At 51.5% G+C, this 26,556-nt stretch overlaps 1 protein-coding gene across 5 annotated transcripts in view; it reads left to right on the top strand.

Annotated features, from left to right (window-relative positions):
• Positions 1-12,990: 12,990 nt before the first annotated feature.
• Positions 12,991-26,556, top strand: part of MLLT6 (MLLT6, PHD finger containing) — a 45,120-nt gene continuing 31,554 nt past the window's right edge. For 4 of the 5 annotated variants that reach the window (XR_012046062.1, XM_072885740.1, XM_072885738.1 and 1 more), the window contains exons 1-7: positions 12,991-13,111; positions 16,682-16,761; positions 21,802-21,856; positions 23,446-23,555; positions 24,023-24,126; positions 24,835-24,928; positions 26,162-26,269. Coding sequence is in view for 4 of the 5 variants with exons in the window: in XM_072885740.1 (XP_072741841.1) it covers positions 13,003-13,111; positions 16,682-16,761; positions 21,802-21,856; positions 23,446-23,555; positions 24,023-24,126; positions 24,835-24,928; positions 26,162-26,269 (660 nt within the window). In the remaining variant the exon portion in view is untranslated. The remainder of the gene's footprint in view (positions 13,112-16,681; positions 16,762-21,801; positions 21,857-23,445; positions 23,556-24,022; positions 24,127-24,834; positions 24,929-26,161; positions 26,270-26,556) is intronic. The other variant, XM_072885739.1, reaches the window with a different exon arrangement.

Genomic DNA, 26,556 nt, shown 5'->3' with positions numbered 1-26,556 from the left:
ATCTGTTTGTCTCGATTTGATTTTATTATTATTTTTTTAACACCGTGGTATCTCCCAGCTGCCAAATGGTTCTTGGTTTCGGAGATGCCGAGACCTAAAGGGAGAGGAAGGCACCGAGCTGGGAAACAATAAAATAGAAAATATTTGCGTTTCACTCCAAAATGGACATTTCAGCTTCAGCTCCACTTTCTAGGAATCGCCTGCAGAAATGTCCCGCTCCGGGGGGGGGGAGCTTGTGGCTGTGTGTGTCCCCCCCCGCAGCCCCTGCAGCCGCCTTTGCCTCGGGGGCGGCGGGGGGGGGGTCTGTCGTCCCCAAATAGAGCTGAGGCAAAGAGCTGCCTTTGGGGAGCGGCTTCGGGGCCACTCGCAAGTTATCGTCTAAAAACCGAGGTCCCCGAGGGAACGGACACCGGGACGGGTGGGAACACCGGGCACCGGGATGGGGGGGACACCGAGTACCGGGACAGGGGGACACACCGGGCACCGGGACGGGGGGGACACCGGGCACCGGGGGCAGGCGGCGGCAGCGGCTCCGCCCCAGCGGTGCCCGGCCGGGGTGAGCGGCGATCGCTACCGAGCTGGGCGGGCTGAGCGGGGCAGCGGCGGGGTCGGTGGGTACCGCGGCGGGGGCTGAGAGCGGGAGGCGGGGGGCGCTGCCCGGCTTCAGCCTGGGGTGCCCGGCCCCGGGGGGTGCTGCTGTAGCCGGGGTGTCCCAGGCCCCGGCTCTGCCCCGCCCATTCCACCTCCTTCCACTGAACTTTCCCTTTGGTGCTTGTCAGAGGGACCCATAAAAACCCCCTCTCCCCCCCCCGGGTTGCTGTAAAGACCCTGGGCAGGAGGGTGCCGGCCGCGGGGCTCTGGGTGCCGCTGCCCCCCCCATTGCGGAGCTGGGCATGAAAAAGCGGTGACAGCGGCGGTCCCCTTCCCCAGGGTCCCTTCAGCCCGGAGCCCCTTTGCCGCCCTCCGCTGCCCTCCCCCCCCGGCCAGCCCCTTCCCCAGCCCCTTCCCACGCCCGCACCTCTCGGCACCGGCTCCCCGGCTCAGCCTCGCCGGCAGCTTTCGCCTTCGTCTCCGGCCATGCAGTTAAAAAAAAAAAGTCAAATAAATCAGGGGAGCCTCTCGGCTGCTCCTTCCCCGGGGAGGGTCTGTGCGGGGCCGTGTTTGCTTTGGCGTGGGAGGTCGCGGTGCCGCCGGTTTGTTTCCACGCCGCTGCCGGGCTCCGGGAGCCGCGTACCCCCGGGGGAGGCGGCCGTGCCCCCCGCGGAGCCCGGACACCCCCTTGCACCCTCTTTCCCGAGGGGATCTGGGCTGGAAGGACTCGTTTTCCCCCGGGAGCCTCAGCCCCAAGCCTCTGCCTGAGGATGAGCCAGGTCCCGGCGCGGTTTTTCTCTGCTAATCCCGGGCGCTCCCGGGGGAAGCCCCGCTCCGCTTCGGCTGCCGGGATGGAGAGAGACCGGGATGGGGCAGGGGAGAGCGGGGCTGGACCGGACACACAGGGAACCCGAGCCGAGGATGGAGGGATGGAGGGAAGGATGGAGGGAGGGATGGAGGGAGGGGTTGGCGGGAGAAATACTCGCGGAATAGTTCAGTCTCTTGCGGCCATTCTCACTCCTGAAAGGTTTCACACCCCCGGAAAAGCCGCCGCTTCCCCTACAGCGGACCCCAGCCATCAGCCCCCACCTCCTCGCCCTCTCCTCTCAGAGCCCGCCCGGGGCTAGTCCCCGTCCCCGCCCGCTGCCCCGGGGCCGCGGCCGGAGGATGCGGGTTTGGGGGGGCTGGGGCTCGCCCGGCCCCGGGCTCAGCCCCCCCGGGGCAGCCGGGATGGGGGGGGTGGGGGCGGGGGGCTCGGCCCGGCGGGGAAAGGCGAGATGCTGGCGCCTCCCGGAGGTCTCCCTGGCCTCAGGGCACGCGTTTGGGGGAAAAAAGGGCATTTTTAGGCTTCGCCCAGCAGAGGTCCCCGGCTGCCTTCCCACCAGCAGCCGCCGGCTCCCCGGGCCCGCCGGGCCAGTCCCGGCCCGGTGCCGCTGCCTGCACCCCCCCGGCAGCGCCGTGAACCCCCACCCCACCCCCCCAAGACCCCCGGGGCATCTGCTCAGCCCCCCCGGCCCGGAGCAGCACATCCCGGCGGCCTCAGCCCTTGGGACCCCGTGGGGCCGGTACAGAACCCCCGTGGGGGGGTTCTTCTCCTCCACGGGCTTCAGCCGGCAAAGCTGCCGGTTTGCCCGGCAGAAACAGAAACTCCTCGCACGGGAGAGAGCAACAGCGGAGCGAAAAATCCCCTTTCCCGGCCCGCTTCATGCAGAGGTGTGTTCCTGTCTCCTGCATGCCAGGGCACCCAGCAAGCAGCCTGCCTTTACCCAGGGCGCTGGGAGATGATTTGACTGAAGCAGGCAGCAAAATTCAGAGCAGGGACCTGGCAATACACCCGCTGGGTTGGGTGGATGCGGTTAAAGCCACCCAGGGGAAAAATGCGCCCACCCCAGCACCACAATTCCCCTGCAGAAAGGGGCCTGTAGGGAAAAACCCCGCTAAAACGTGGCACGTCAGAGCTGACACTTAGATAATCGCATTGGCCCAACTCTTTCTGCCTCCCAAAGTGACACAGTTCTGTAAACCGAGTCTCATTTTTCAATTTCAGGTCTTCTCACTATTTTTGTAAACCCACTGTCAACGAGCCAAAACAGAGCGAAAGAAAGAAAGGCAACAGAGTGGGTTTGTCTATATTAGGAAATTACCCTAAATACACTGCTGTGTTTGTGCAAAGCTCTCCTGTAGCCCCACTACTACTTTATACTGCGCTTATGAGAGATTATTTTAATTTTGCACTTAACCAGATTGAATTAAATTAAGGTAAGTCTTAATTAAAGCTGGGCTTAGTGCACCCGCCTAGGTTTTGCACCTGTGAAATTCCTCAGCATAGGCGAGTCAGCACAACACCATCCATCTACGGACTTGCTCCAAAGCACCCTGGCCTTGCCCTCAAGAGAGCTTCATGCACTGATTTTTGACACTTTCAGACATTATTCCCGTTCCTGGGTCTCTCAAGTTAAGGGCAAAAATCTTTGAGCATCAAGATAGGTAGCTATGAATCACGGCTAAACTGGTTTATTCCAAATATTACCCGACATTACATCAGCCTAATTTTGATCCCGTAGCTCTCATTGGGAAGCATCGCACAAAAGTAGTGCCGATGACTTTACACCCCTATTTTGGGGGTAAGCCAAAATAGGGTGTCAGAATTTGGCCATCTTTTCTTTTCCAAGAGGCAAGTTGTGACTCACCAGTGACTGAGTAAAAGGTTACAGCCTCAAAATTTCTGATGAGTAATAGGGTGTGCAAGAGGATCTAACCCATTCTGTAAGAGTCACTAAATAGACACCTGATTAAAAGGATGATCCTCACAGCAAGGCAGATTGGCAGAGTCCCTGATAAATCACTGAAATTATCAGTGAAGGAAACGATTGCTTCCTCTGACAAATATTTAGGACATTTATAGTAAACAGAACGCTCCATGGAAATCTCCCAAGAGCAGTGACGAAGGGCTAAAGCTTTGATTGTTTTCTTTTCCGTCCTTGCAGCTCTCACTAAGAACCAGAGCTACTCACCAGTTGATAAAGGTGTGAAGTGCAGCCCGCAGCCGCCTCAGCCCCCACGGGCCTGCAGCCACCCCGTCCCCCACCGGGCACCCACTGTCCCCAGCCCCACCGGCCCTGTGGGGCTTTGGGGGGGCTCAAAGGGCGGTGTGGGTTTTGTAGTTTTGAGTATGGAGAGATCAGAGAATCAGAGAATCACAGAATGGTTTGGGTTGGAAGGGACCTCTAAAGGTCCCCTCGCTCGACCCCCCTGCCACGAGCAGGGACATCTCCAGCCAGGGCAGGCTGCCCCGTCCAACCTGGCCTTGAATGTGTCCCGGGACGGGCCACCTCCCACCTCTCGGGGCAACCTGGGCCAGCGTCTCACCACCCTCAGCGTAAAAAATTTCTGCCTTGCATCTAGTCTGAATCTCCTCTTTTAATTTAAAACCGTCCCCCCTTGGCCTATCGCTACAGGCCCTGCTAAAAAGTCTGTCCCCATCTTTCCTCTCAGCCCCCTTTGAGCACTGAAAGGCCACAAGACGGTGTCCCCAGAGCCTCCTCTCCTCCACGCTGAACAACCCCAACTCCCTCAGCCCTTCCTCACAGCAGAGGGGTTCCAGCCCTCGGATCATTCCGGGGCCTCCTCTGGACCCGCTCCAACAGGTCCGTGCCTTTCCTGTGCTGGGGACCCCAGAGCTGGACGCAGTGCTCCGGGGGGGCTCAGCGGAGCAGAGGGGCAGGATCCCCTCCCCCGTCCTGCTGGCCACGCTGCGGGCGATGCAGCCCAGGAGAGGGTTGGCCTTCTGGGCTGCCAGCGCACATCGCGGGCTCACGGCCAGCTTGTCATCCACCGGTACCGCCAAGTCCTCGGCAGGGCCGCTCTCGATGGGCAGACGATGGGTGGGTGGGGATGGAGGGGTGGGTGCAGGGATGAGTGCAGGGAGGGATGCGGGGGGTGCAGGGGTGGGTGCAGGGATGGGTGCAGGGAGGGGTGCAGGGATGGGTGCAGGGACGGATGCAGGGGTGGGTGCAGGGATGGGTGCAGGGGTGGGTGCAGGGATGGGTGCAGGGAGGGGTGCAGGGGTGGGTGCAGGGATGGGTGCAGGGGTGGGTGCAGGGAGGGATGCAGGGGTGGGTGCAGGGATGGGTGCAGGGAGGGATGCAGGGGTGGGTGCAGGGAGGGATGCAGGGGTGGGTGCAGGGAGGGGTGCAGGGGTGGGTGCAGGGAGGGGTGCAGGGATGGGTGCAGGGACGGGTGCAGGGGTGGGTGCAGGGAAGGGTGCAGGGAGGGATGCAGGGGTGGGTGCAGGGAGGGATGCGGGGGGGTGCAGGGATGGGTGCAGGGATGGGTGCAGGGGTGGGTGCAGGGACGGGTGCAGGGGTGGGTGCAGGGATGGGTGCAGGGATGGGTGCAGGGAGGGATGCAGGGGTGGGTGCAGGGAGGGGTGCAGAGAGGGATGCAGGGGTGGGTGCAGGGAGGGGTGCAGGGGTGGGTGCAGGGGTGGGTGCAGGGAGGGGTGCAGGGGTGGGTGCAGGGATGGGTGCAGGGACGGGTGCAGGGGTGGGTGCAGGGGTGGGTCCAGGGAGGGATGCAGGGGTGCGTGCAGGGAGGGGTGCAGGGGTGGGTGCAGGGAGGGGTGCAGAGAGGGATGCAGGGGTGGGTGCAGGGGTGGGTGCAGGGATGGGTGCAGGGTGGGTGCAGGGGTGGGTGCAGGGAGGGATGCAGGGGTGGGTGCAGGGGTGGGTGCAGGGATGGGTGCAGGGACGGGTGCAGGGGTGGGTCCAGGGAGGGATGTAGAGAGGGATGGCGGGACAGCCCTGCTCCAGAGAGGTGCACGGCCTCGGCCGTCTGCAGGGTGGGCGAGGGGCGGCACAGGCCCGCCTGCGCTCAGGGCCGTCCGGTCCCGGTCCCGGCCCGGGGCTGCTCCCGGCCCCCCCGGCCCCCGCTTCCTGCCCGGCCCCCGGGAGCGCGGTGCCGCCCCCGCAGCCCTGCGCGCCCGCGGCCCCGGCGCTGCGCGGGGCACAGGATGTCGTTGCCTGAACCTCAGCGCTGCAGCTCGCAACCAAAAAAGCCGCCGATCGTTTCCTGTCGATATTCACGGGGCTTTCTCAGCCCCGGCGGTCCCCAGCCCCGCAGAGCCGGGCACGGTCCGGGCTGGCTCCCCCGGAGCCGGGCACCGGACACCGGGAAGCTCCGCCGCCAAGCCCTGGCATCCGCACCGGGGGTCCCGGCAGCCCCCGCCCCGGGCTTGCAGCACCCAGCTCACCCCCTGGGCTGTCGGTAAAGATTTTTTTTGCAGAAATCGTAGGGAGCGGGGGGATTTGGGTGAGAGCTGACACCCCTCCCCAGCCCTGGGTGCTCTGCGGGAAAGGTGTGCGGCAGCAGCAGAGGTTGTGCAGCTCCGTGTACGGCTTTTTTTTCTGCAGAGTTCTGTAGTGGAGTCTTTTGCATACTGGAAGCCAGCTTGAGAAGTCATTATATACATATATAAAAGAGTATATATGTAGGTAATTTGGGAGGAAGGGAGGAGAAAGCCTGGCCCTGGGCAGGGTGAGCACCCTGGGCCCTCGTCAGCTCGGCAGTGGGGTGGTGAGGGACGGTGGCCTTCACCCACCGGCTGCCCCCTGCCTTGCCGTGCCGTGGGGCCTGCCCAGCTCGGGATATTTTCAGCCCTGGGAAGATAGCTTCAACCTGGAACAACGACTTGGTTTTGTGCAGTCGCTGCAGAGCTGTTACCTTCAGGCTTTTACCTCGGGTTTCCTGTCTTAAAGGCAGTTTCCGATAGCGTAGCCAAGAACCGAACATACAATTGCAAGCTGAGCTGATGCAACGCTCTAAACCAATACAAGGATGTCAGAACAGGGCGTTTAATTAAACTGGTTTGTAAACCAATTAAAGGAGAGCAACTGGTGGGCATAGGCAAAGCTTCAATTACTGCCAAGTATTTTTTAAAGGCGCTAAAAACGCAGGAATGTGAGGAAAAAGTCCCAAGGCACAAAGAGAAACAGGTGCCTAACTCCCATTAAAAAAAAATCTGCTTGTGATTATTAATCCCCCCTTTCACACCAGGACCTAGGCTGAAGAATCAGGGCCTGATGCTACGAAGTACCCTACGCTCTGCCATGCCAAAGCACCCCGGGAGAGTTTAAACCCTCTCAAAAGCCTTGGTCCTGCTCCGCACGCATCAGCAGAGGTTTGGGCACACCGAGAGACGGGAGCAGCTCCAAAGCTCGGTTTGGCTTTAAAGCCAGAGCATCAGTTTAGGTTCCTAAGAATGAACTTGAAAGCCTGAGTACAGGCTCCTTAAAAATACTCTTGGTTTCTGGACACAGACCACATCACTTGTTTCTCTGGTAATTGATGTGTACTTTCACTGCCTAATGTAAAGAATAATAATAATAATAAAAATAATATGACACTAATAAGTCCTTGGTTCTGCCTCCCCGTAGGGAATTAGCCTAATTGGTCTCTTGAAGTTCCTTCCAAAGCAATGTTTATGTGATTTTATGACTATCCCATTACGTTTGTTAAACTGGACTTGTTTTCGAGATGTTCCTCAACTACATGGTCTGTAGCACTTTCTCTCTTTTGCAGGAAGAAGTGAATAAACAGCTAAACCACTTTAAATACATGACCCATAGGAATCCCCGCCAGCCCAGTGGGAGAGGACAGTGAGGTAAGTGGGCTGGGAAGTGGTCATAAATACGGGTATGTCACGAAAGTGTGGGAGTTTCGGCTTTTAGGGTGAAGAGACAGAGCGATTCTAACAATCCCTTCAAAAGATTTCCACTCATAAAGGAGTAATTTAGTACCAAAAGCAAATTTGTCATCTTCCTGTACAATGAGCTACTATATTAATCAATTTTACTGTTTTGAATGCATCAAAACGGTGAAGACAAATATGATCCACTGTCTCGTTTGATTTAAGCTGCTAGAGGAAAAAAAAAAAAGGACAGGCATTGAAGATACTTCAATTGCTACTTTTTTCCTTTACAAGTCATTAATGGCACTATTTCCTTTCAAAGTTGTTAATGACATCATTGTTTCCTTTCAAAGTCCTTAATGACATTGTTTAATGAATAATAACTTGCACTTATATAGTGCTTTTTCAGACAAACAACCCCAAAGTGCTCTGCAGTAGGGAATTGGTCAGACAAAGAGGGAAAATGAGGCACAAAGGGAGGAAGTGACTTGTCCAAGGCCAGAAAGCTCCTGACGAAGCAAAGCTGGGAGTGCCTGTGTTTGGCACTTGGCTTTCTTTATTCTCTGAATCTTTCTGTGGGTGTTCATACAGCAGAAACACAGAATTTAGCCCATAACGGAACAAGCACAAAGTAACCCAACTAATGAACTATAAGCGCCGATTCAACGATCTGGTCTGAAAGCTGGTTGTTTCTTTTTCTTCCACAAATAACTTCACTAAACGGAGTTGTTTCTTAAGAAGAGATCCCTTGATGAAATGCTTTTTGTGAGGATATGAGCAGGGCAGAAAAGAGACGAAAAGCATGGGGTTTTTTGGTAGGTGTGGTTAATGAAGAGCAGGGCAAAGGTCTCACTTTCTCTCCCTTGGGATCCACACGCCGCGGAGGCAGCTGAAGCTCCTGTTTAAACAGAGACTTTGCCTTTGCAGGTCGCAGTCCAGACTCCCCGCTTTCAGTCCTGCAGGTACGAGAAGCCTTTGCAGACCTCAGTGGGATTTTTTCTTGTCAGACGATGGGAAAAGAGAGTTAAGAGGCCCTATATACTGTAGGAAACTGTGCACCACAGTGCTGACTGATTGCAATTGAGATTTCCCCATCTATGGTGTAGAGATATATTGAGATATTGACCCCCTTTTCCCTACTGGCCTGTGAATATGGACCTTTGTTGCTAGATAATAAAATCAATTTTTGGTGGAGAGAAAGGGAAAAAGTTTATGTCCTTTATAAACCCACCGCAAAGGCAGCAAAACTCCAGAACTACCCGGTTAGCAGCATTACATGGGGGAGAGGCACAGAAATAAATCTGGGTAAAGTTCTGTGTATACCACTGAATCACGTTTGATGACTTGTCACCATCATTACCGTCATTCTCATCTTTGTTCCTATGACAATTACTATTAATTATGATGGTGGAACTCGCAGAGACTCTGAGTACCATCAAGACCCTCCAGATCCTGCAGTAGTGCAGAAGGTGTGATCAGACGGCATTCCCTCCTCGAAGGTCTAATAATCCAAACAGAGAAGAAGGGAAAAGCAAAATAATTTACCTAAAGTCTTGCAAGAGGTCAGAGGCAGAGCTGGAGCCCATCTTTCCAGATTTATTTACCTTATTTACTGCCATAGATTATTTACCTCTCCAAGGAAGGACACTTGTCGGCCTTGAAATTTGACAACTAGCATAACCTTTCCCGATGTTTTGAGATGCTGTGGTATCTAAAACAAAGGATACAGAGAAAAACATCCCACGTGAAGCTTTAAAGAAAGCCAAACTAAATTATTTTGTTTAAATAATGTGTATAAATAATGTGTGTAGTCTTCTTGCCGTGCTAGTAAGCGTTTACAGAGAGATGGAGGAGCTAAACCTATATGCATGGGTGAGAAGGATTAAAAGTTTGGTCTAAACCAAGAAAACTTTTTAAAAGAGATATGGTTTGGAGAGTTCTCTGATCATGTCATGTTCTCCCTGGTGGCTGCTGCTAACAGAGGGTAAGGCTTCGCTGCTGCTATCTGTAGAACTGATCCCACAGTTCCAACTGAGAGATTTATATTTTAAAGTAGCGGTTCTTGCTAGTGACTCGAAGGAATTTGGCTGCCTAGCGAGGATTACTACTCTTATCTGCACAATTCCCTCTTCCTCCATCCTGCCCAAGAGGAATAAGATAAAATCTGATAGAGCAAACAGGTTCGTTAAGCAGGGGCACAGATTTGCCTGTCCACAAATAGGCAGGTTCTAGCCCTCCTTGGACCCAGATCAATTACTGTCCTTACTCACGATAATCTCAAGTGACAATTTCCCCATAAATGAAGGAAGGAAGAGTCTTCATTCCCAGGAGAAGCTGTTGGAAAAGGCTGCGATACTGCGCAGAGGGGCAATCTATCACTGCAAGCCATTAAGTATGTACATCCTGGTGTTTCCTTGCATCGACCCTTTGTGTAAGCTAGGCCATAAGCGCTTCTCTAGTATAGATCAGTCTTTAAATTTCCAGGTGGAGTTATCATAAGAAAGATAAATTTTCTTGCCTTTTTTTTTTTCTTTTCTTTAACATAGGATGTATGTATTTTATAGATAAAATAGCTGAAGTATGAATAATCTGGAAAATGCAATGATATGGCCTTACACGCTAGTAAGAGTATTTTATTTATTATACCTCAAGAATTTCCATGTCAGGCACTGAGGTGATAACTAAGTTTACGTTATTTTTAAATACTGATCAAGTAAATGCAAAGGATCCCCCTGAAAATGAAAGATCATCTGTAACAAAGACTCTGCAGACAGAGACAAGGCTAACAGCTCTGTTCATGATGTATGAGCCTGTGGAGAAGCCAGTGCCTTTATCCACAGTTGTCTAGATATAGTAGTAAATGACTAAGTTTAGTAACAACTTCTGTGACTGAGGTCTGCAGTTATGACTGAGATACACAAGGACAGTGGTTCCCATGAGTCAGTACAGATCACTTTAATTTTGCCTGCTTCCTACATATGGCCACATTTTAAAAACATCGACTGATAAAATAGCAAATTAACAATATACATTAAATATCTCCATGTCTCAGTTTTCCCAGTTGTAACTTTCCCCCAAATTTTTCTCAAGAAACCGTCGTGCCCTTTCCTCTCCGGCCCAGCCTTTCCTCACCACAGGGATTAGTTATGTAAATTGGAACTTAATCCCCTAAAGGCAAATTTGCAGTTCAAGTCCAAGTGTCTGCTAGCATGGCCAACTGGAACCAAGACCGTCAGGGGATGGCGGATGTTTAGCATTTTGTCCTGTAGTCTAAGACAATCTTAAACTGCAAGGATCTCCTTCAGGTTACAAAGGCAACCAGCCAGATTTTTTCCCCCTTTTCTTTTAAACAAGTTCATAACACAATAGATAAAAGAAAAAAGAAAAAAAAAAAAGAGGGGGAGAGGAGGGGAAACCCTCCCAGAAAAGTGAGCTAAGGCTGAGTGAATTTCCAGCAATGTGGTGAACGGATTGTCTGCCCCTGTGACTCTCAAAGGAATGTAATAAAAGGAAGACAGCAACCCAGCAGGCAGCTTCTCAGGGAGCCGTCTGCCTTCCAGCCCCTTGATGTAACGCTTGAACAGGTGCAACAGAAAGGATGCGAAACCGGTGATTATGAGGGCTGTTGGAATGGCTTTCCTCTCTGCTCTCTGATGAGAAGGGGGTTTTTTTGTAAAGAAACTATATGATGGGATATGCCAACCTTTCAAAGACTACCTGTGGCAAGGGAAACGCTTTGAGCAAGAAGAGGGTGGCCAGTCTAAGAGACATTGATGCTGTTTCTGGTTTTATTTAAGGTGCTGTAAATCAGGAATAGTTCCCGTGGAGTCACTGCAGCGATGCGCTTGCAGGCAGGAGAGCAGAACTGCGGAGGTTGTGTTCCAGGGAGGGCATCTCTCTGCGGAAACATTGACAGCTTTGAAGACTGGCTTTCGAGTAAAGATACGACCTCCTGGCTACTCATGTACACGCCGGCATCTGAAAACAATTTTAAGTGCCTACTCCGGGAAGCAGAGAGAACAGCTTTTGATATTTTTTTTTCTTGATGTTTCCTTCACTACCACGACCCTCTCTCTTCAGCGCTCACAACCCACAAACAATAGGGAAAAAAGATTGCAGGGAGCTCAGTGATCCCATGAACGCCATACATTTCCCAAGCAAGATACAACACTCTCCTTTTGATCTAATTTACAACACTTGTTTTTTAAAACGCCAAGGATGTACAGGAACAGAATTGAAAAGTAGTAACGCAAAGCAGACACCTTTAGATGCACCTTTTTATTGAAGTTCCTGTATAGCGTTCCTCCATCAGCCCTACAAAAAGCCCTACTATAACAGAACTGTACAGCAGCTTGAGAGGATGTATTTTTCTTTATCAATGCAGGCAAAAAATGGTTCACTGTTACGTTTTCTACTTGCTTTGCCCGGTCTGGCATCAGGCTCTTCCTTTTTTTCATGAGGACAGCGTGGTCCCTGGGTAGGGACCTATACTGGAGATCATGAGACCTGGGCTCTCTTCCCTTGGAGCTGCGCTGTGTCCTCAGGCAGATGATTTCAGGTAGAGCTGGAGCCGTAGGAACACGTTACATGAATTCCTTGGGTTCCTCCTAGGCCTCTTTTCTAAGATTTAATTATTCTCGTGCTCCGTGCTTGGGGTTTTCCTCATTTCTCCTTGGCTGTTCTGGATGACACGTCCAAGGCAAGGGCTGTTTCTCATGATATACCAGGAGTCTTATGGTACTGTGTGGATTGATGGGACCTGCAGGTCCAATGCCATACAGGATTACTCACTATACTTTAGGATTATTTCTTTTTACTGGCTTCCAGCTGATTTCTGACGCTTGTCCTGCCGGGCATAAACCTCCAAGGGGGGCATTTTTCTCCCTCCATGCAAAGATAACAAAACAGGTGCCAACGGGTTAAAAACTCCTCCAGAAGGAGCCTCCGAGAGCAGGACAGGCGGTGGCGCTCGCGGAGCCCCGATCTGTCAGAGAGGAATTGCAGAGATAATAGGATTTGCGGAACGGTCCCAACTCATCACTCCGGAGCGATCCATGTTGACTGGCTCGGGCACGCATCCAGCGGTTTGCACACACGGGTGCACACTCGGATTCCTGCTTGGTTTGCTTGGGAGAGGGGAGGCGGGGGGGGGGGGGGAGGAAGAGGATGGAACAAAAACATAAAGAAAGAAGAGACATAAAGCGGCTGGGGGGGGGGGGTGTGTGGTAAAAAAAACCCCAATTAATCTCACACGCACAGAGGCACGCGGAGAAATGCACCCGACCCAGCCAGCCTGCAATCCCTGAACCTCAAATTTTACAGGAGCATGCGGGCGGCGCAGCCATGATTGTATAGGCGAGGGGGGGGTCGTGCGTGTGTCTGTGTGTGTGTGTCTGTGTGTGCGTGTGTCTGTGTGTCCGTGCGTGTGCATGGGCGCGGGGCGAGCGTGCGGGGCGCGGGCGGGCGCGGGGCGGGGGCGCGCCGCCCCCGGGTCCCCCCCCCCCGGGCACCGCCCGGCTCCGCGCCGCCGTCACGGGGGGTCGGGCACCCCGCGCCCCTCGCGGGGCGGCCGTGTGAAAGGCAGGCTGCGAGCGGGGAGGGGGGAGCGCGGAGGAGGAGGAGGAGGAGGAGAGGAGAAGGAGGAGGAGGAGGAGGAGGAGGAGGGAGGGAGGAGTGTGTGCGTAGAGGGAGGCGGGGGGGGGGAAGGAAACCCTCATGGAAGTATGAAGGAGATGGTGGGAGGCTGCTGTGTCTGTTCTGATGAGCGGGGCTGGGCGGAGAACCCGCTGGTGTACTGCGACGGGCACGGCTGCAATGTGGCGGTGCACCAAGGTAAGCCCCCGGCCCGGCCCCGCCGCCAGCACCGGGGCAGCGCGGGGCCGGGGCGCCGCCGCCCCCGCCTCCCCGGCCGGGCGCCCCGGGGAGGCCGGGGGGGGGTGTGCGGGGGCGCCGGGGGGGGGCTTTGTTTTATCCCTATTGTTCAAAATAACGGTGTCGCCGCTGGCCTGGCTCGGCGGAGGAGCGCGGGGGAGCGCGGTGTGCCGGGGGCGAGGGGGAGCGGAGTTGGCCATCAGCTGCGTCCCCGCGGGAGGGGGGGCACGCACCTCCTGGGGCTCGGGGGTGCTCGTTACCGGGAGCCGGCAGGGACCGACGGCCGCTTCCTTCCGCGGGGAGGGGGGGGGGGGGGGGATCGCCCGGGGCGGCGGAGCTGGGTCCCCGTGTGTGTGTGTGTCCCCCCCCGGTGCCCCGGGAAGGGCGGGCTGCCGAGCCCCGGGCCGGGAGGAGGGCAGCGCCGGGCTGGGAAGAGCCGCGGCCGCCCCGGGGGTCCGGTGCCCTGGTCTCGGCCCGCTGCCGCACATGGCCCCGGGTAACCCCCCGGGGGCGGCCGCGGGGCCCGGAGCTGCCTCCTCCAAGGGCAGGGAGGAAGGCAGCCCTTCTCCTCCCAGAGATACGGGCTATTTGCATTTTAAATGACTTGGAGCACGCCCCTGACACACGGTATCGGACTGGAAAGTTTGTCCTCAGGTCTGCGAACAAAAAAAAAATTAAAAAAAAAAAAAAATGTATTTGCTTTCGTTCCAATCCAGCAGAAAGGCATGGTGATTATCCTGGTTGGCTTGTTTTGAATAACACGGAGGTTTCTGGTCTCATCTGGCATGTCTGTTTTTCCATCTATTATTATCCTATCCATCTACCAGCACATCTCCAGCCTCTTCCTGTATAATCTCTCCCTCGGTGTCTTTGATGCACGCTCCTGTCTCCAGCTGGGAATGTGTCCTGCTCTGCCTCTGCCCGCCTGTCAGGCGCAGGTCTCTGGGTCTGTAGGTTGGGCTTGCTTTTGCTTTTCGTACGTTTGGTGTATCCGTGCTCACGGCTTGAGTAAGAAGTGGCTTACAACCTAGGTGACTGAAGGGGAGTTAAAAGGAGGAAGTGAAGCTCGCAGGGGATTTCTCTTCGTTCGGGGGCGATGCTTGGGTGTCTCCTGTCATCGGGCAGCCTCTCCAGGGTGCCTCTGAGTGACCCGGCAGGATGAGGGCCTCTCCGGAAGGATGCTTCTTTCTGTTTTAATTTTGCTGGTGTAAGTCTTCTATTCTTCCCGTTATTTATCAAACCACATGCTAGAGAATGGGTTTCTTCATCGCTCTCTCTGTTTTGGAGGGAGATGAAGGGCATTGGCATCCTTATGCCCACTCCCAAGATTAATATAAACGCTTTTGTTTGCTGGCAAGAACAATTTCAAATGTGGCAGAACAGTTTCAAATGTGCAAGAACGGTTTCCAACGTGCAATGCTTTTATTCTTTTAGGGTGTCTTGTTTCGAGGCCCGCACAGGTACGGAGACTGGCCGTGTTTGCTGTTTGCTGTAGCGGCGGGGAAGCGGGCGCGTAGCGTTGTTTTGGTAGAGTTGGACCATGTTCAAAAAGTCTCAGAGAGGGCACCGCTTGTGCGTTTGGAAAACAACTGTCTTTTTAGGTCTTGTAAGAGTCCTTCAGGATATAATAATTCATAAGGAGTGTAGCAGTGCGTAGTGGATGTTCTTCAACCCTCTTTTTAAAGCCTGCTCATAAACCTAGCAGTAGTGTGGTGTTTTGGTAGGCTTTTATTTCTTAAATAGAAACAAACCGCTGTAAGGGATCATCTGGGTCATCTAGTCTCATTCCGTGCAATCACACCCTGGGTTTGGTATCTCTTTGTACTGCTTGAATATCCGCAAAACCAAAGTTACCTTTTGAAATGATTGTACATTTAAATAAAGAACCCTGAATTTTTTTTTAAACTTATATTGTAGCTACACATTAGGGCTGATTCTTAAAAATATCAGTACCATTTCTGTGACAATGGTTAGAAGCCTTATCTTTCCAGTAAAAAATTAAAAATGTTAACAAAAACATCTGATTGGCATTTACAAATCATTTGCAAATCATATTTTCGACTCTGCCTTACTTGCGTTCTGCATTGTTCCTTGTTTTCTTCCTTGTTTTCTTCCTTTTTGAAGCAGCGGGCACAGAAGCTCGCACTGGCTCCAGCTGAGTGCTTGCTTTTGGCCCTAAGCCCACTGCTAAAGATGGACCCAAGGCAGGCTCCTCTGTCATTGCTTTCATGTAGTTTCTATTTTCTTATGTGTATGCCTTGGCTCATCTTGCAGTCAGCTCTTTCGGTTTAACTCTACAATTGCGTTCGTTTTCCTGGCTGATGTGGAATAATAACCATTAGAGAGATGGAGAGAACCTATTGCGGGTCGTGTCTGGTCCATCCCCCAGGGAACATCACAGGATTGCTTCCAGCAGGATATTTTCAGATGCTTTGTCCAACCTAGTTTCAAATGTCTCAAGTGACTGGGATTCCATTCCAACCGCCAGCTCGCATTTGAAGTTGGAATAAGGAAGATATAATTTGTTCTTTCCTAGGAGACTCCTATGCCCTCGTCTGAGATGCATAGCCTTACTTCTTATCGCTATCTTTACCAGCCTCTGTTGCTTTTAACCCACCTGCGTGGCTAACCCACCTGGGTGGCTAAGAGCCCTTTCAGGGCCAGAAATGCTTCCTTCGGGACTCACAAAGACCATCCGTGGACGGTTAGAGGGAGGAGGTCACTGAAGAAGGTGAACAGTCTTCAGGCAACATTGCCCCATCAGAGAAGGGAGCTAATTTTAAAGAAGTGGGAGCTGTGGCTTGCAGAGGGAGACCCTGAGAACATCAGTAGTGATGTAGAAAGCAAGAGGGACGCATGGTATAGCTAGATAAGAACACCAATTTTGTTGCGTTATCAGCTGGAGGCTTGTATTAACGCAGAACCTGTTCTCAGGAGTAGTCCTAAAAAGCCTGGATTCAGTGATCTCGGAAGCATGCTGCGAAAGGCTGCCGCTGGATGTGACTTACAGACTTGAGGGCGTGCAGGATAAATGGGAGTTCTGCCTGGTGTCTGTCTGAATTCTCACTGAGATGATTTCCTTCATGATGCTGAGATGTTATCTTGGTCCTAATTATGGTTAAGGTGCTTCATAGGTATCCATTTCATAATTTTATATTTAGATCATTAGTGACAGTTGAAAAGTTAAGGGGTAAGAAATTGCTCCATTTGTGTTTGCTAGACCGGAATTAGACACAGTTTATGAAGCACTCCATTCCCACTTAGTCCAGATTTTCACAGGAATTTTTCATACTGGGCATGAGCTTATTTGAAAACTTGAATAAATGTATAACACCGGACCTCTTGCAAAAGGCTGTCTGCTGTTGCTGGCTGTGGAAACTAGAAAGGGGAATAAAATGCTGCGTAGATGTAATTTTTGGTTTGTCACCCATCTCTGACTGATAACAGCTCTGGCAAACTTTTATATACAGCTGAGAACCGAAACAGTCGATTTAAAGCTCGTCTCATGAACTCTCTTCGCTTTTCTTCCAGCTTGCTATGGAATTGTCCAGGTTCCTACCGGACCCTGGTTCTGTCGGAAATGTGAATCTCAAGAGAGAGCCGCCAGGGTGGTGAGTACAAAGCACGCTTGTACTTAAACTAAATGTTCGTTCGATGCCCTTCGTGTCTCTGCTGGAAGCAGCGTGGTCCACCGGCAGAAGGGATGGAGCCTGGCATTTCAGCACTACTGCGATTGTAATCCCAGCTCCGCCTGTAACCTGCTATAGCTTGCTTATACAATAGGGATAATTGTATCAAACAATTTTATACAATGCCATTGTGATGAAAATGCTGCCAGAGGTGCTTTTAAGCAAGTTATCAATGATGAAATTTTTGAGTCTAGAGACCTCAATCTTCTAAAAAATAATGGCATTCTTCTAAAAGGTGGTTTCCCTGCTGCTTTTTCGATTCAACTCCTCAGGAAGTTTTGGAGTGGAGGAAGTTGGCATCACCTGAGATGCTGCTGTACTGTCAGAGTTATCGTACTGACTGACAGGACGGATTGGCATTCATATCTCGCAGCAACAGTCTCCTGCAGAAAGTCTTCTGAGTTTGTAAAACAGCAGAGAAAATGACAGGAAGCTGGATCAGGGTTTAGTTTCTGTCTAAGCAGCAATTTAGCAGTACAGAACACTTTACAAATGTTCTTAATTAATTCTGGCATTTCCCGGTGAGCCAGGAAAGTGGAAACAATCAGGTCAGGACTGCCTCTTAGGTCCGTCTATGTGGCGAAGTTATTTGTGCAGTAAACTAGGCTGTGAGTTTATAGCACACCAGCTATAACTTCCCATGTGAGCCCTTATCAGATACGGCTGCACCAACCAGCTGCTGAGGCGCCGGGGTGTAGATCTTTAACGTGTTAGTTATGCCATGGATGCTGCTTTTGCCATACAGTAAATCCAAGATAGCTTCCCTCCTTCGCTTCCTTAAAGATGGATTTACGTTCAGCTTTGGCTTTCCTTAAATACAGAAGGCCTTAGTCAGCACAAACAACGTTTATTAATGCCTGCACTGCCTTCTGAACTGGTTTAGCTAAATCTTGTCTAAAGTACACACCTAGCGCAGCTGATGTAGGTGACCTCTGAATGTGCGGATCTGTGCTGGCCTGAGCAAACAGCGTGCTCCAGCTCAGCTGGGCTCTCTGCTTGCCACAGTACAAAAGTTTAATCTGTTTCACAGATGGGCAAAGAACTTGGCAAAGATGAGTGAATGGGGGAATTAGGTATCTGTACCATGCTTTCTACATTGCATTAACTCATTCCTCATTGGAAGTGGGAGTGTAAACAAGACCAGACTTTCAGACCTGAGCTCTTTTCCCATTGTAGGATGCTGCTTTTATGTGCACTGCAGTAAAGAAGATCAAATGTGTCTCTGAATGGTTTTACATCCTGCGGATAGTTTCATAGCAAAGAAAGGAATTTGGATTTCATGGCCCTCCTTCCCCCCGCTCTCCCAACCGCGTAGGCAGAGAGGAGCTCTTCAGCGTTAGCTACAATTCGGTGTAAGCTGTCCTAATGGCTGTAGTCATACATGTACACACAAGTCCTCCTCACCTGTGCCCATTGCAAGGACTGTAACTTTTCACTCGCACATTATACACTTCAAACTGCCTCCGAGGTATCAAGAAAACAATACCCCCGCAGGTGGCTCCTTATTTAACTCATCCTCGGTGAAATCTGTTAGACAATGCGTGGTGGGCTTCAGTCATGCCATTCAGTCCTGTGGCATTCAGGCCTGCTACTATAATAACTGAACAGTGATAATCTTCCTTCCGAAGCAGAGCAGGGGATGATTTCCTATCTAAATCCCTCACCTTTTCAGTTAAACACCAGCAGTCATAGCAACAGACACGCAGATGGGTAAATACTTTAAAAGAATCTAGTTCTTTGATGTAGAGAACAGCATGATCAGAGTAAGGGAAATGAGTCAGGTCTTATGAGATCTGTGCATGGCTCTCGTACTAAAACACTTTGAATTTGTGCTGCGTGGTCCAGCGAGGCTGGAGGGTGTGGCTCTTCCGCTGCCCTTGGGTTTCACTGCACCCCTCTGTGCCTGGCTTTCTCCAGCTGCAGAAGGGGCATTGCCAGCCCGCAGACACCGCCTGGAGCGTCTTGAACGAGAGATGCTGCTGTGTGAGCGCTAAAATGCACTGACAGCAGCAGCAGGGTGAATTGATATTTGTGTGTCTTTCATAATGACTGTGTGGCAGCAAACTCCTTTGAAAAACAACAATGCTTTTCTTCCCACATCTGCCTCCACAGAAGAATCTTAAAGCAGTTTACAAGCTTTGTCCCTAACAAGCGTATTTATTAGCTAAATATTAATACTTCTGCTTTGAAAATGAGATACAGAAGCACGGAGAATATTGCACTCCTTAGTGAGTTTTTTGAAACGTAAGTCTCCTGATTTCTGTGTCGCTCCTTTGCAGAGATGGACTCCATCCCCTCTTCAGCTTTGGAAAGAGAGCTCGGGAGCCCTAACTTCTGCTTGGTGGTAGATCCCGGAGTTAGAAGCCCCAGGGGGTCAGGAGCTCTAACCTTACCCATCACAACCTGGTTTAAATCAACCAAGCTCTGCTCTTTTCCCAGAGTTGAAATAAAAACTCCGGAGACTGCCTTGGCCTATGCAGGTTGAATAAAAGGAAGAGGTACCGCTAATCCCTGCTCATAACCCCTCCTCAGATGCTCAGGTCCCTAAAGGATGCTGTGGATGCTATTGTGCTTACAGTAAGCAACTGAAAGCCCATCCACTTTGTAATCAAATTGTCTGGGAAGCCCGGTGAGCTGCAATGGCCAGAGGGCACTCATGTGAGGGATCATGTGAAGGCTTTAGCTGTCATTTCGAGGCAGGGCTATTAAAAGTCTTGTGTGGGGCCGATGGAGCTGTTAACCCCTCTTGTTACAATCAGAGCTTTGCTAATCGCATGGTGGGAGAGCCGCTTTGATCTGAGGGGTGGAGGGAAGAGCGGAGGGGCCTTTTCAAGTGCAAATTTCTTATTACAGTGTCTCAGTTAACCCAGTTCTTTTTCTGTCTTGGCTTTGCCGGGCTTTCCATAGTAATTGTGAGAGCAGCTCTCCAGCCCTCTGGCAGCCCGGACCTAACCAGGAGCAGTGAGAAACAGCTCCTGCGGTCATCCATCCGTATTGCAAACTAAGTTGCAGGGAAAGCAAGACGGGCGGCCGACGACACCGCTGGTCTTTGTCCCCTCGTCTCTTACTCATACGTTATCACAGGGATTTCGTGTTTGCCAAAGGTGCCTGTTTGACAGCCCCACACGCTTGACTCCCACAAAAGCGTTGGCGGGTCGGGCTGAGCCTCCCTGCTGCCCACAGCATTGCAATCCTATTTATTGTGCCCATCTGTCCAGGAGGTGAAACTTCAGCAGAGGAAATCTTGAGCTTGCTTGAGGAAAACCACCTTTGTGGAATGTCCTCGGGGACTACTCGGTGGCAGAGGCTTTTGCTCGCGGCCAGTTATTGCTCGGTACCTTGGTGTTTTTCGGGGCGTTGAACCTGCCCCGTTGTGCTCGCCAGAGCCGAGCGATCACAGCGAAGCCCAGGCAGGCGAGAGTGCCAGGTCCCACACACTCATAGCGGCACAGCCTGCCGTCTCGCTTTGACACCAGGCTCCTCATTTCAAAACTTTCTGATGAAGCACATTTTTTCACAGAAAAACAGGGGTTTTTTTTTGTTTTTTGTTTTGTTTTGTTTTTTTTAACAAGTTAGACGTTTCCACTAGGGAAGGAAAAGGGTTGCACCTTGCAAGTTTTCAGGCCTTTTTTTAAGTCAAACAAAACAAAAAGCACATAAAAATTTTCCCTGACTGATGCCCTGAGAAGGCAGTGACCATTTTCGGGCGGCTCAGCCTGGGAGGAGCCCTCAGGGCCGGGAGCGTGTTCCCCCATGCGTGGCAATGCGCCCCGAAACTGCCCCACCTCCCACCAACGCTTCAAAAGAGCGTTATGGCCAGGAGAGAGCCCTCACGAAGCCATCAGCCGACGTGGAGGCCGATGTCAGCCGGGCAGGGCTGAAACTAGTGAGGGAGGAAGAATGAGTGCAGGGCCTCGGTGTCCGCTGTGAGGTGAGGAATGGCGCCCAGGGCCATGGCGCTGGGTTTCCCTGGCTCTCGCTATCCTGCCTGGCTGGACCCTCCTCATCCCGTCACCGGGCGTGCGTGTCCGGGGCGTGAGGCCTGTCCCCACCCTGGCCATGAGGGAGACCCTTTGGTGGGTTTGGGGCCGCTGCTGGCCTTGGAGGCCTCCCTGCCCTGGGGGCCTGGCGTGAGGGGGCATCTCCCAAGCGGAGGGGGCTCATCTCCAACTGCCCCGTGGCTGCTGGCCCCCGGTGCAGGAGATGGCATGTCTCCCCCTCACAGTTTTCCCCCAAAGCAGCCATTAGTGACTGGTCATGGAGAGGGGCGCAGAGTCGCTCCCGTCCCTCACAGCCTGTCATGGCGCCGGGCCTGCAGCCTCCCACCCAGCATGGCAGCGCTGAGGGAGCCTCCTCCACCCTCGCAGGTGGCAAGGAGTCTCCGGTGCCGATGCTCCCCTCACGCCCTCCCCATCCCGCCTCAGCCCTCCCCGGAGCCGGACTTGGGGGGAAGCAGGGTGCCCACCCACCAGTCCCAGCCATTGGGGCTGGGCTCGTCATGGCCCCCACACCCCGCCAGCAAAAATGTCACGACAGCCTCAGCCGCCTCTAATGAGACTGGAAAAAATACCACAAGAGAAAGAGAGAAGGAAGGAAGGAAAGAGGCAAAGATAGATAATGGCTTCTTTTTATTTGCCTTCTGCTCTCTGAGTCATGGTTTTCAGTTTTACTCCCCAACTGCAAAGACTAAAATTTTTTTTTAAAAAGCCCCGTGGACGTCAAGGTTCGCTTGTAGCCCTGGGGCTCTTGGGCTGAGGCTTTAAATACGTCCCCATCAAACAGGATGATATCGAGCTGTGTCAGAGTATCTTTTTGCACCCAAACCGCTCTCAGCCCTTCTTCCACTTCCTCTCTTTGAAAGCAGCCCCATCTTTCATAACCATGTTGTAAATGAATCATCTCTTTTCTGGCCCTGCGCCCCTGGGAGTTAGATTAAACTTGTTGTTTCTGCTTAATTTCAAGAGATGTGAACTGTGTCCCCACAAAGATGGAGCCCTGAAACGGACCGACAACGGAGGTGAGTACCTCTGCGCAGAGCCGGGTATGTCGTGCAGAGCCTCCAGGGGCTCGGCAGCTGTCCTGGGCACAAAATAATTAATTTCTGAGCCTGTGTCACCAGAAAGGGAAGGCTGGAGGCTCCAGAGGAATGAAAACACTCTGCCTTTTTCTTACAAAACTTCACTTTCTGAAGCCTCCACGGCGAGAAGACCTTTCCCTGGGGGGGAACCTGCCTGACCTCTGGCTGGTGTCGAAGCACAGCCCCTGAAACGCGCAGTTTCCTGAGTTTAACCTTGCAGAAATCAATGCACAATCTGGCATTGCTTACAGAAATGTGGAAGCTGCAGAGTTATTTGCTGCACGCTTGCACAGCGGTGGTGTGATCCTCAGGTTAACAGAGCCTCAGCCTTGAGTCCCCATCCGAGAGCAGGGACCAGGGCGCAGTAAAGATGTCCTTCTCTGCAGGACTTATCTGCTCGTCGTTGATGCTTCTCAGCCTCTGGCACTGGGAAGTACTGTGGAGTCTGATTTCAGTTGTCAGAGCTTGTAGCTATTGATGCTACTGGCTGTGTAGATCAAACTTAATTTTTCTCAAAACTTTATTTTTCAGAAAGGCTTCTCTACCTGCTTGCCACTTGCCTTAATACACAAAGAGTTAAATTAGGCAAGGAGGTCTTTATTCTGATAGATCCCATATTTAGAGAAGAAGCCCTAAGTCCAGGATATTTTGTAGAAGTATCTGCTAGAGCTGGTCTTAAGTGCCAAGAGCCTTAGTGCAGTAGCACAAGTATCATGTTGGGGGATTGTTTTATAATAATATAGCATCTTCTTCCAAACATGTTGTTACATGGTTTGGTCAGGTCTGCGTAGACAGGCACAAGAAGTGTTACAATCATGTCACTGTACAGAATTATATAGCCCAAGTACTTACAGTGCTGTATGATTCTGTAATCATGGAATTTGGTTCCGCCTGCCCAAGTGAATCCATCCTAATTCTAGCTAAATCCTTCCAGTGCAGTAGCCATACTGGTATGGATCAGCCCCCAAAGGCTCCTGACCTTCAAACTTTCTCAGTTCTGTCCTGACCAGATGGAATTTCAATTTACACATCTGATTTGGGAGGTGTCTTGGTGGATTGAGATTTTAATCTAACTTGGCTTGCTGAAAAAGAGCCTTCTTTAGCTGGTGATAACTGCCACTAAATGGAGCTTTGTTTCCAGTGGCATGGGACTACACATCAAACCTGTCCCATCAGCATCATTTACAGCTTGGATGCTTTTCCTGGGTTTGGTTAGGTCTTCAACTCTGGGTCTCAAGTCCCGAGAGGGTGCTTTTAAGAACGATGAGCGTTGTACATTTCTTTTCCCAAATAAATCTCTGCTTTCTTATTTAATCTGGAGGTGGTATCTGTCTATCTTTCACCCACAAAGCATTTTATTCCTAACCAAGTTACAACAAGCAGTATTTCAAATCTAACTTAAGTTGGCTCCCTTCCTACACTCTCTTCCTTCTCTCCCTCCTGTGCTTGTCTGCTGCCCTGTTTGAGTTTAAGACTCTTCTGGGTTGCCCCATGTGAATCTCCGCTCTCTGTCTTGTTTGCTTCCCCAGGGTGGGCCCATGTCGTCTGTGCTTTGTACATCCCAGAGGTGCAGTTTGCCAACGTGCTCACCATGGAGCCAATTGTCCTGCAGTATGTACCCCACGACCGCTTCAACAAGGTAAGGCCATCTCTTTCTCCTGCTGCCCCAAGTGTACTTGCCCCACCTTGGCTTTTTGAGGTCATCTTATTCTGCCACATCTCCTGTCCAATTTCTTTTAATTTCCAGGTACTCAGATTCCTTTAAAAATAACTAACAAAGTAAATCCCTATTCCTGCAAATAACTTTTTGGTCCTCCATTTCTCTCTTCCCCAACTCCCTGCAACTTGAGCAATCTCCACCTTGGAGTTGCATGTTGGTTACTCCACGTTTTGATCTGACACAGTTGTTATTTGGGGTGAAAAAGAAGACGCGTGAGTTTTGTGCATGCCACTGAGAAATAACCCAGAGCTGTTGTCATAGGAGGGAGATGACTGGACACAGAGCTATGAGTTCTTGAAAGCTTTGCCTCCTGGTGAACAGTGAGAGTGAAGCAGACACTTTGTCTGCCTCTCTGAGTGAGCAATACATTTTTTTTTTTTTTGCAGACCTGCTACATCTGTGAAGAGCAGGGCAGGGAGAGCAAAGCAGCCTCTGGAGCATGCATGGCCTGTAACCGACACGGCTGCCGGCAAGCTTTCCATGTCACCTGGTGAGTTCCCCACAGCATCACCCCAAGAATAGCCCCAGCTATTGGTTTTGCTGCTACGGTTTTGAGGCCGCACCAAATGGGTGGTGTGGGGAGTTGGGCTAATCACCCTGGGTTTATTTTGTGTAAAGGGGTATCTCATCGTTGCTCAGTTTGTGAGGGGAACTTCCCCAGGAAGGCTTTACCAGTGAGCCTTCCCTGCTGAGAACGAAGGCTGGGGATTTCCCTAAGACTGTGTGGAATCCAAGAAGAGAAGAGATGAGTCACAACCCAGGAATGTTCCTTCTCCAGCAGAGCACATGCAAGAGTCTCATCTAGATGATGTGATTTTAAGGGCCGATATACTCATGTACCCTCGCAGCCTGAAAACAACATTGCCTATCAGCAGAACAGGGAGATTCCCAGCTTTACATGGATTCCTTGCTCGTGATTTGTCTTTTGTTGGAATTGTTACTGGTCTCCCAGGCCTCCCTTAAGAAAAACAAAATTTGCAAGACAATCTGGTAGAAAAGTACTGACAATTTTGAAGATCTTAATATGAATTTAAAATAGTCTGAACGTTTTTCTCCCTCCTTGCATACCATTTGCCAAACAGAACAGGAAACTTCAAGACCCTGCCTGGGTATCTGGAACTATTCTTTGCCCTTTGATGGGATATGTGGTCTGGTCATACAATTTGCTTTATCCTCCTCCTAATTGCTTGTATTTCAGTGCCCAGATGGCTGGCCTCTTATGTGAAGAGGAAGTCCTAGAAGTCGACAATGTCAAATATTGTGGCTACTGCAAGTACCACTTCAATAAAATGGTGAGTTTCTTCATCCCTGCAATGAAGTTTTTTTGTCACATGTAAGGCATCGTCTTCATCCTAGATTGTATCTGTGCTCAGAGCAGTAAGAAATGCCAAGAACACATAAACAAGGTCTGCAGCCTGCTTCCCTTTTAGCCATTCAGTCAGAGTCACTTAGGAATAAAGATTAATTTATATTTTGCATTTCTATAGCATCTTTAAACCCATTTTCAAAACTAGGCGTTGAATTCTTCCCATCTGTTTTGGCTTCCCTGACCCACTCTGTATGGCTGAAAGATAAATCCCAGGAAAGGAGAGCAGCCATGATGTTTGATGCTCCAGGGAGTTAGGGGTATAGTTCAGGCACCCTGGGCAGGAGGGTGTAACACAGAACAGCCAGAACTTTTGCCTGAGGACAGAGGCAGCTCAGAAGAGACATGGAGTCATTCACTGTTTGAGGGATATTTGGGGCAAAGGACTTCCCCCTATTAATTACAGTACCGAGAGGAAAGAGAGGAACCCTTTTCCTGTTCTGCATTTAGTAGATACCTGCTCTCTCCCCCCTCCAGCAAAAAGGAAACTCGATCCTCTCACTACAGCTTGATGTCTCAGTGGCTCCTTTGTTGCTGGCCTTTCCCACTTTCCTTCCTGCTTATCAGTGCTGTCTCATACAGTAGCTGATGTCTTGAGCTTTCCCTCAAAGTCAAACTGGAGGACACCTTCCCTGCCCTTCAGGTACCCTCAGTATCTGACACAAGGGTAGCTCTGTATCAAGTTTACTGATGCTGAGATAGACAGCAGGACTTCTGCTAGTGCCTGGAGTCTGAGAACAGGGCATCCTTCCACACACCCCCCCACACCCCACTCAAGACTGAAAGCTGTTCAGGAGGACTGGCTTGTCTAAGCAACATTGCTGCTACCATTTATCTTCTTGTTTACAGGATGGTCTCTTAGCAGCTGTGCCTTTCTTCTTACAAGTGTTAGTGTGCACAGGCCACTAAGAACCAAGGATTTGGGGAGTTAGATCTATGTGCTGTTTGTAAGCCCACTATCTGCTGTGGTCCCCATGTTAGGAACCAGGCTGGGCATCTGGTACAAAAAGAGTTTGGTCCTGCATGTGGTAGACAAGCCATTTACTGTAACTTTGCCCACGGTAACAGTGAAAGCTGGACTCTATAACACTGTTTTCCCTCTCTGTCTCTCTTTTTGCTCCTGTTCTCCACCTCCTCTCCCCTTCCCCACTTACCTCAGAAGACCTCACGTCACTCTGGAGGTAGCTCCTTCATTGCTGGAAGAAGGAGTCGATCCACGTCCCCTGCTCAAGAGAAGCATGTATCCCACCACGAAAGGCCAAAGAAGGTAAGATCTGCCCAGAGTTTGTCAATCCAGAGAGGCACAGTCATGCAGGATGGACATGAGAAGGGGAAGAGTGTGCAGAGAGCACCGATGGCTCCTCAGATGAGCCCTGACTCTGCAAAGAGTTTCACAGTCAGAGATCTGAATAGTGGCTGCGTTTTTAAACAGGCCTCTAGAAATGTGTGTGCAAATAGAGCAGCACAGCCATGGGGAATGTGAGGCCAAGTTTGTGCGTTCAGATTATGCCAGGGGGTCCTGGCAGAACATGCCTATGAAACGTGCAACTTTCC

The sequence above is a fragment of the Ciconia boyciana genome, chromosome 22, assembly GCF_034638445.1.
Source record: "Ciconia boyciana chromosome 22, ASM3463844v1, whole genome shotgun sequence".
NCBI classification, from domain to species: Eukaryota; Metazoa; Chordata; class Aves; order Ciconiiformes; family Ciconiidae; genus Ciconia; species Ciconia boyciana.
Note: the sequence above shows the minus strand (reverse complement) of the source record. Positions and strands in the feature narration are given on the sequence as shown.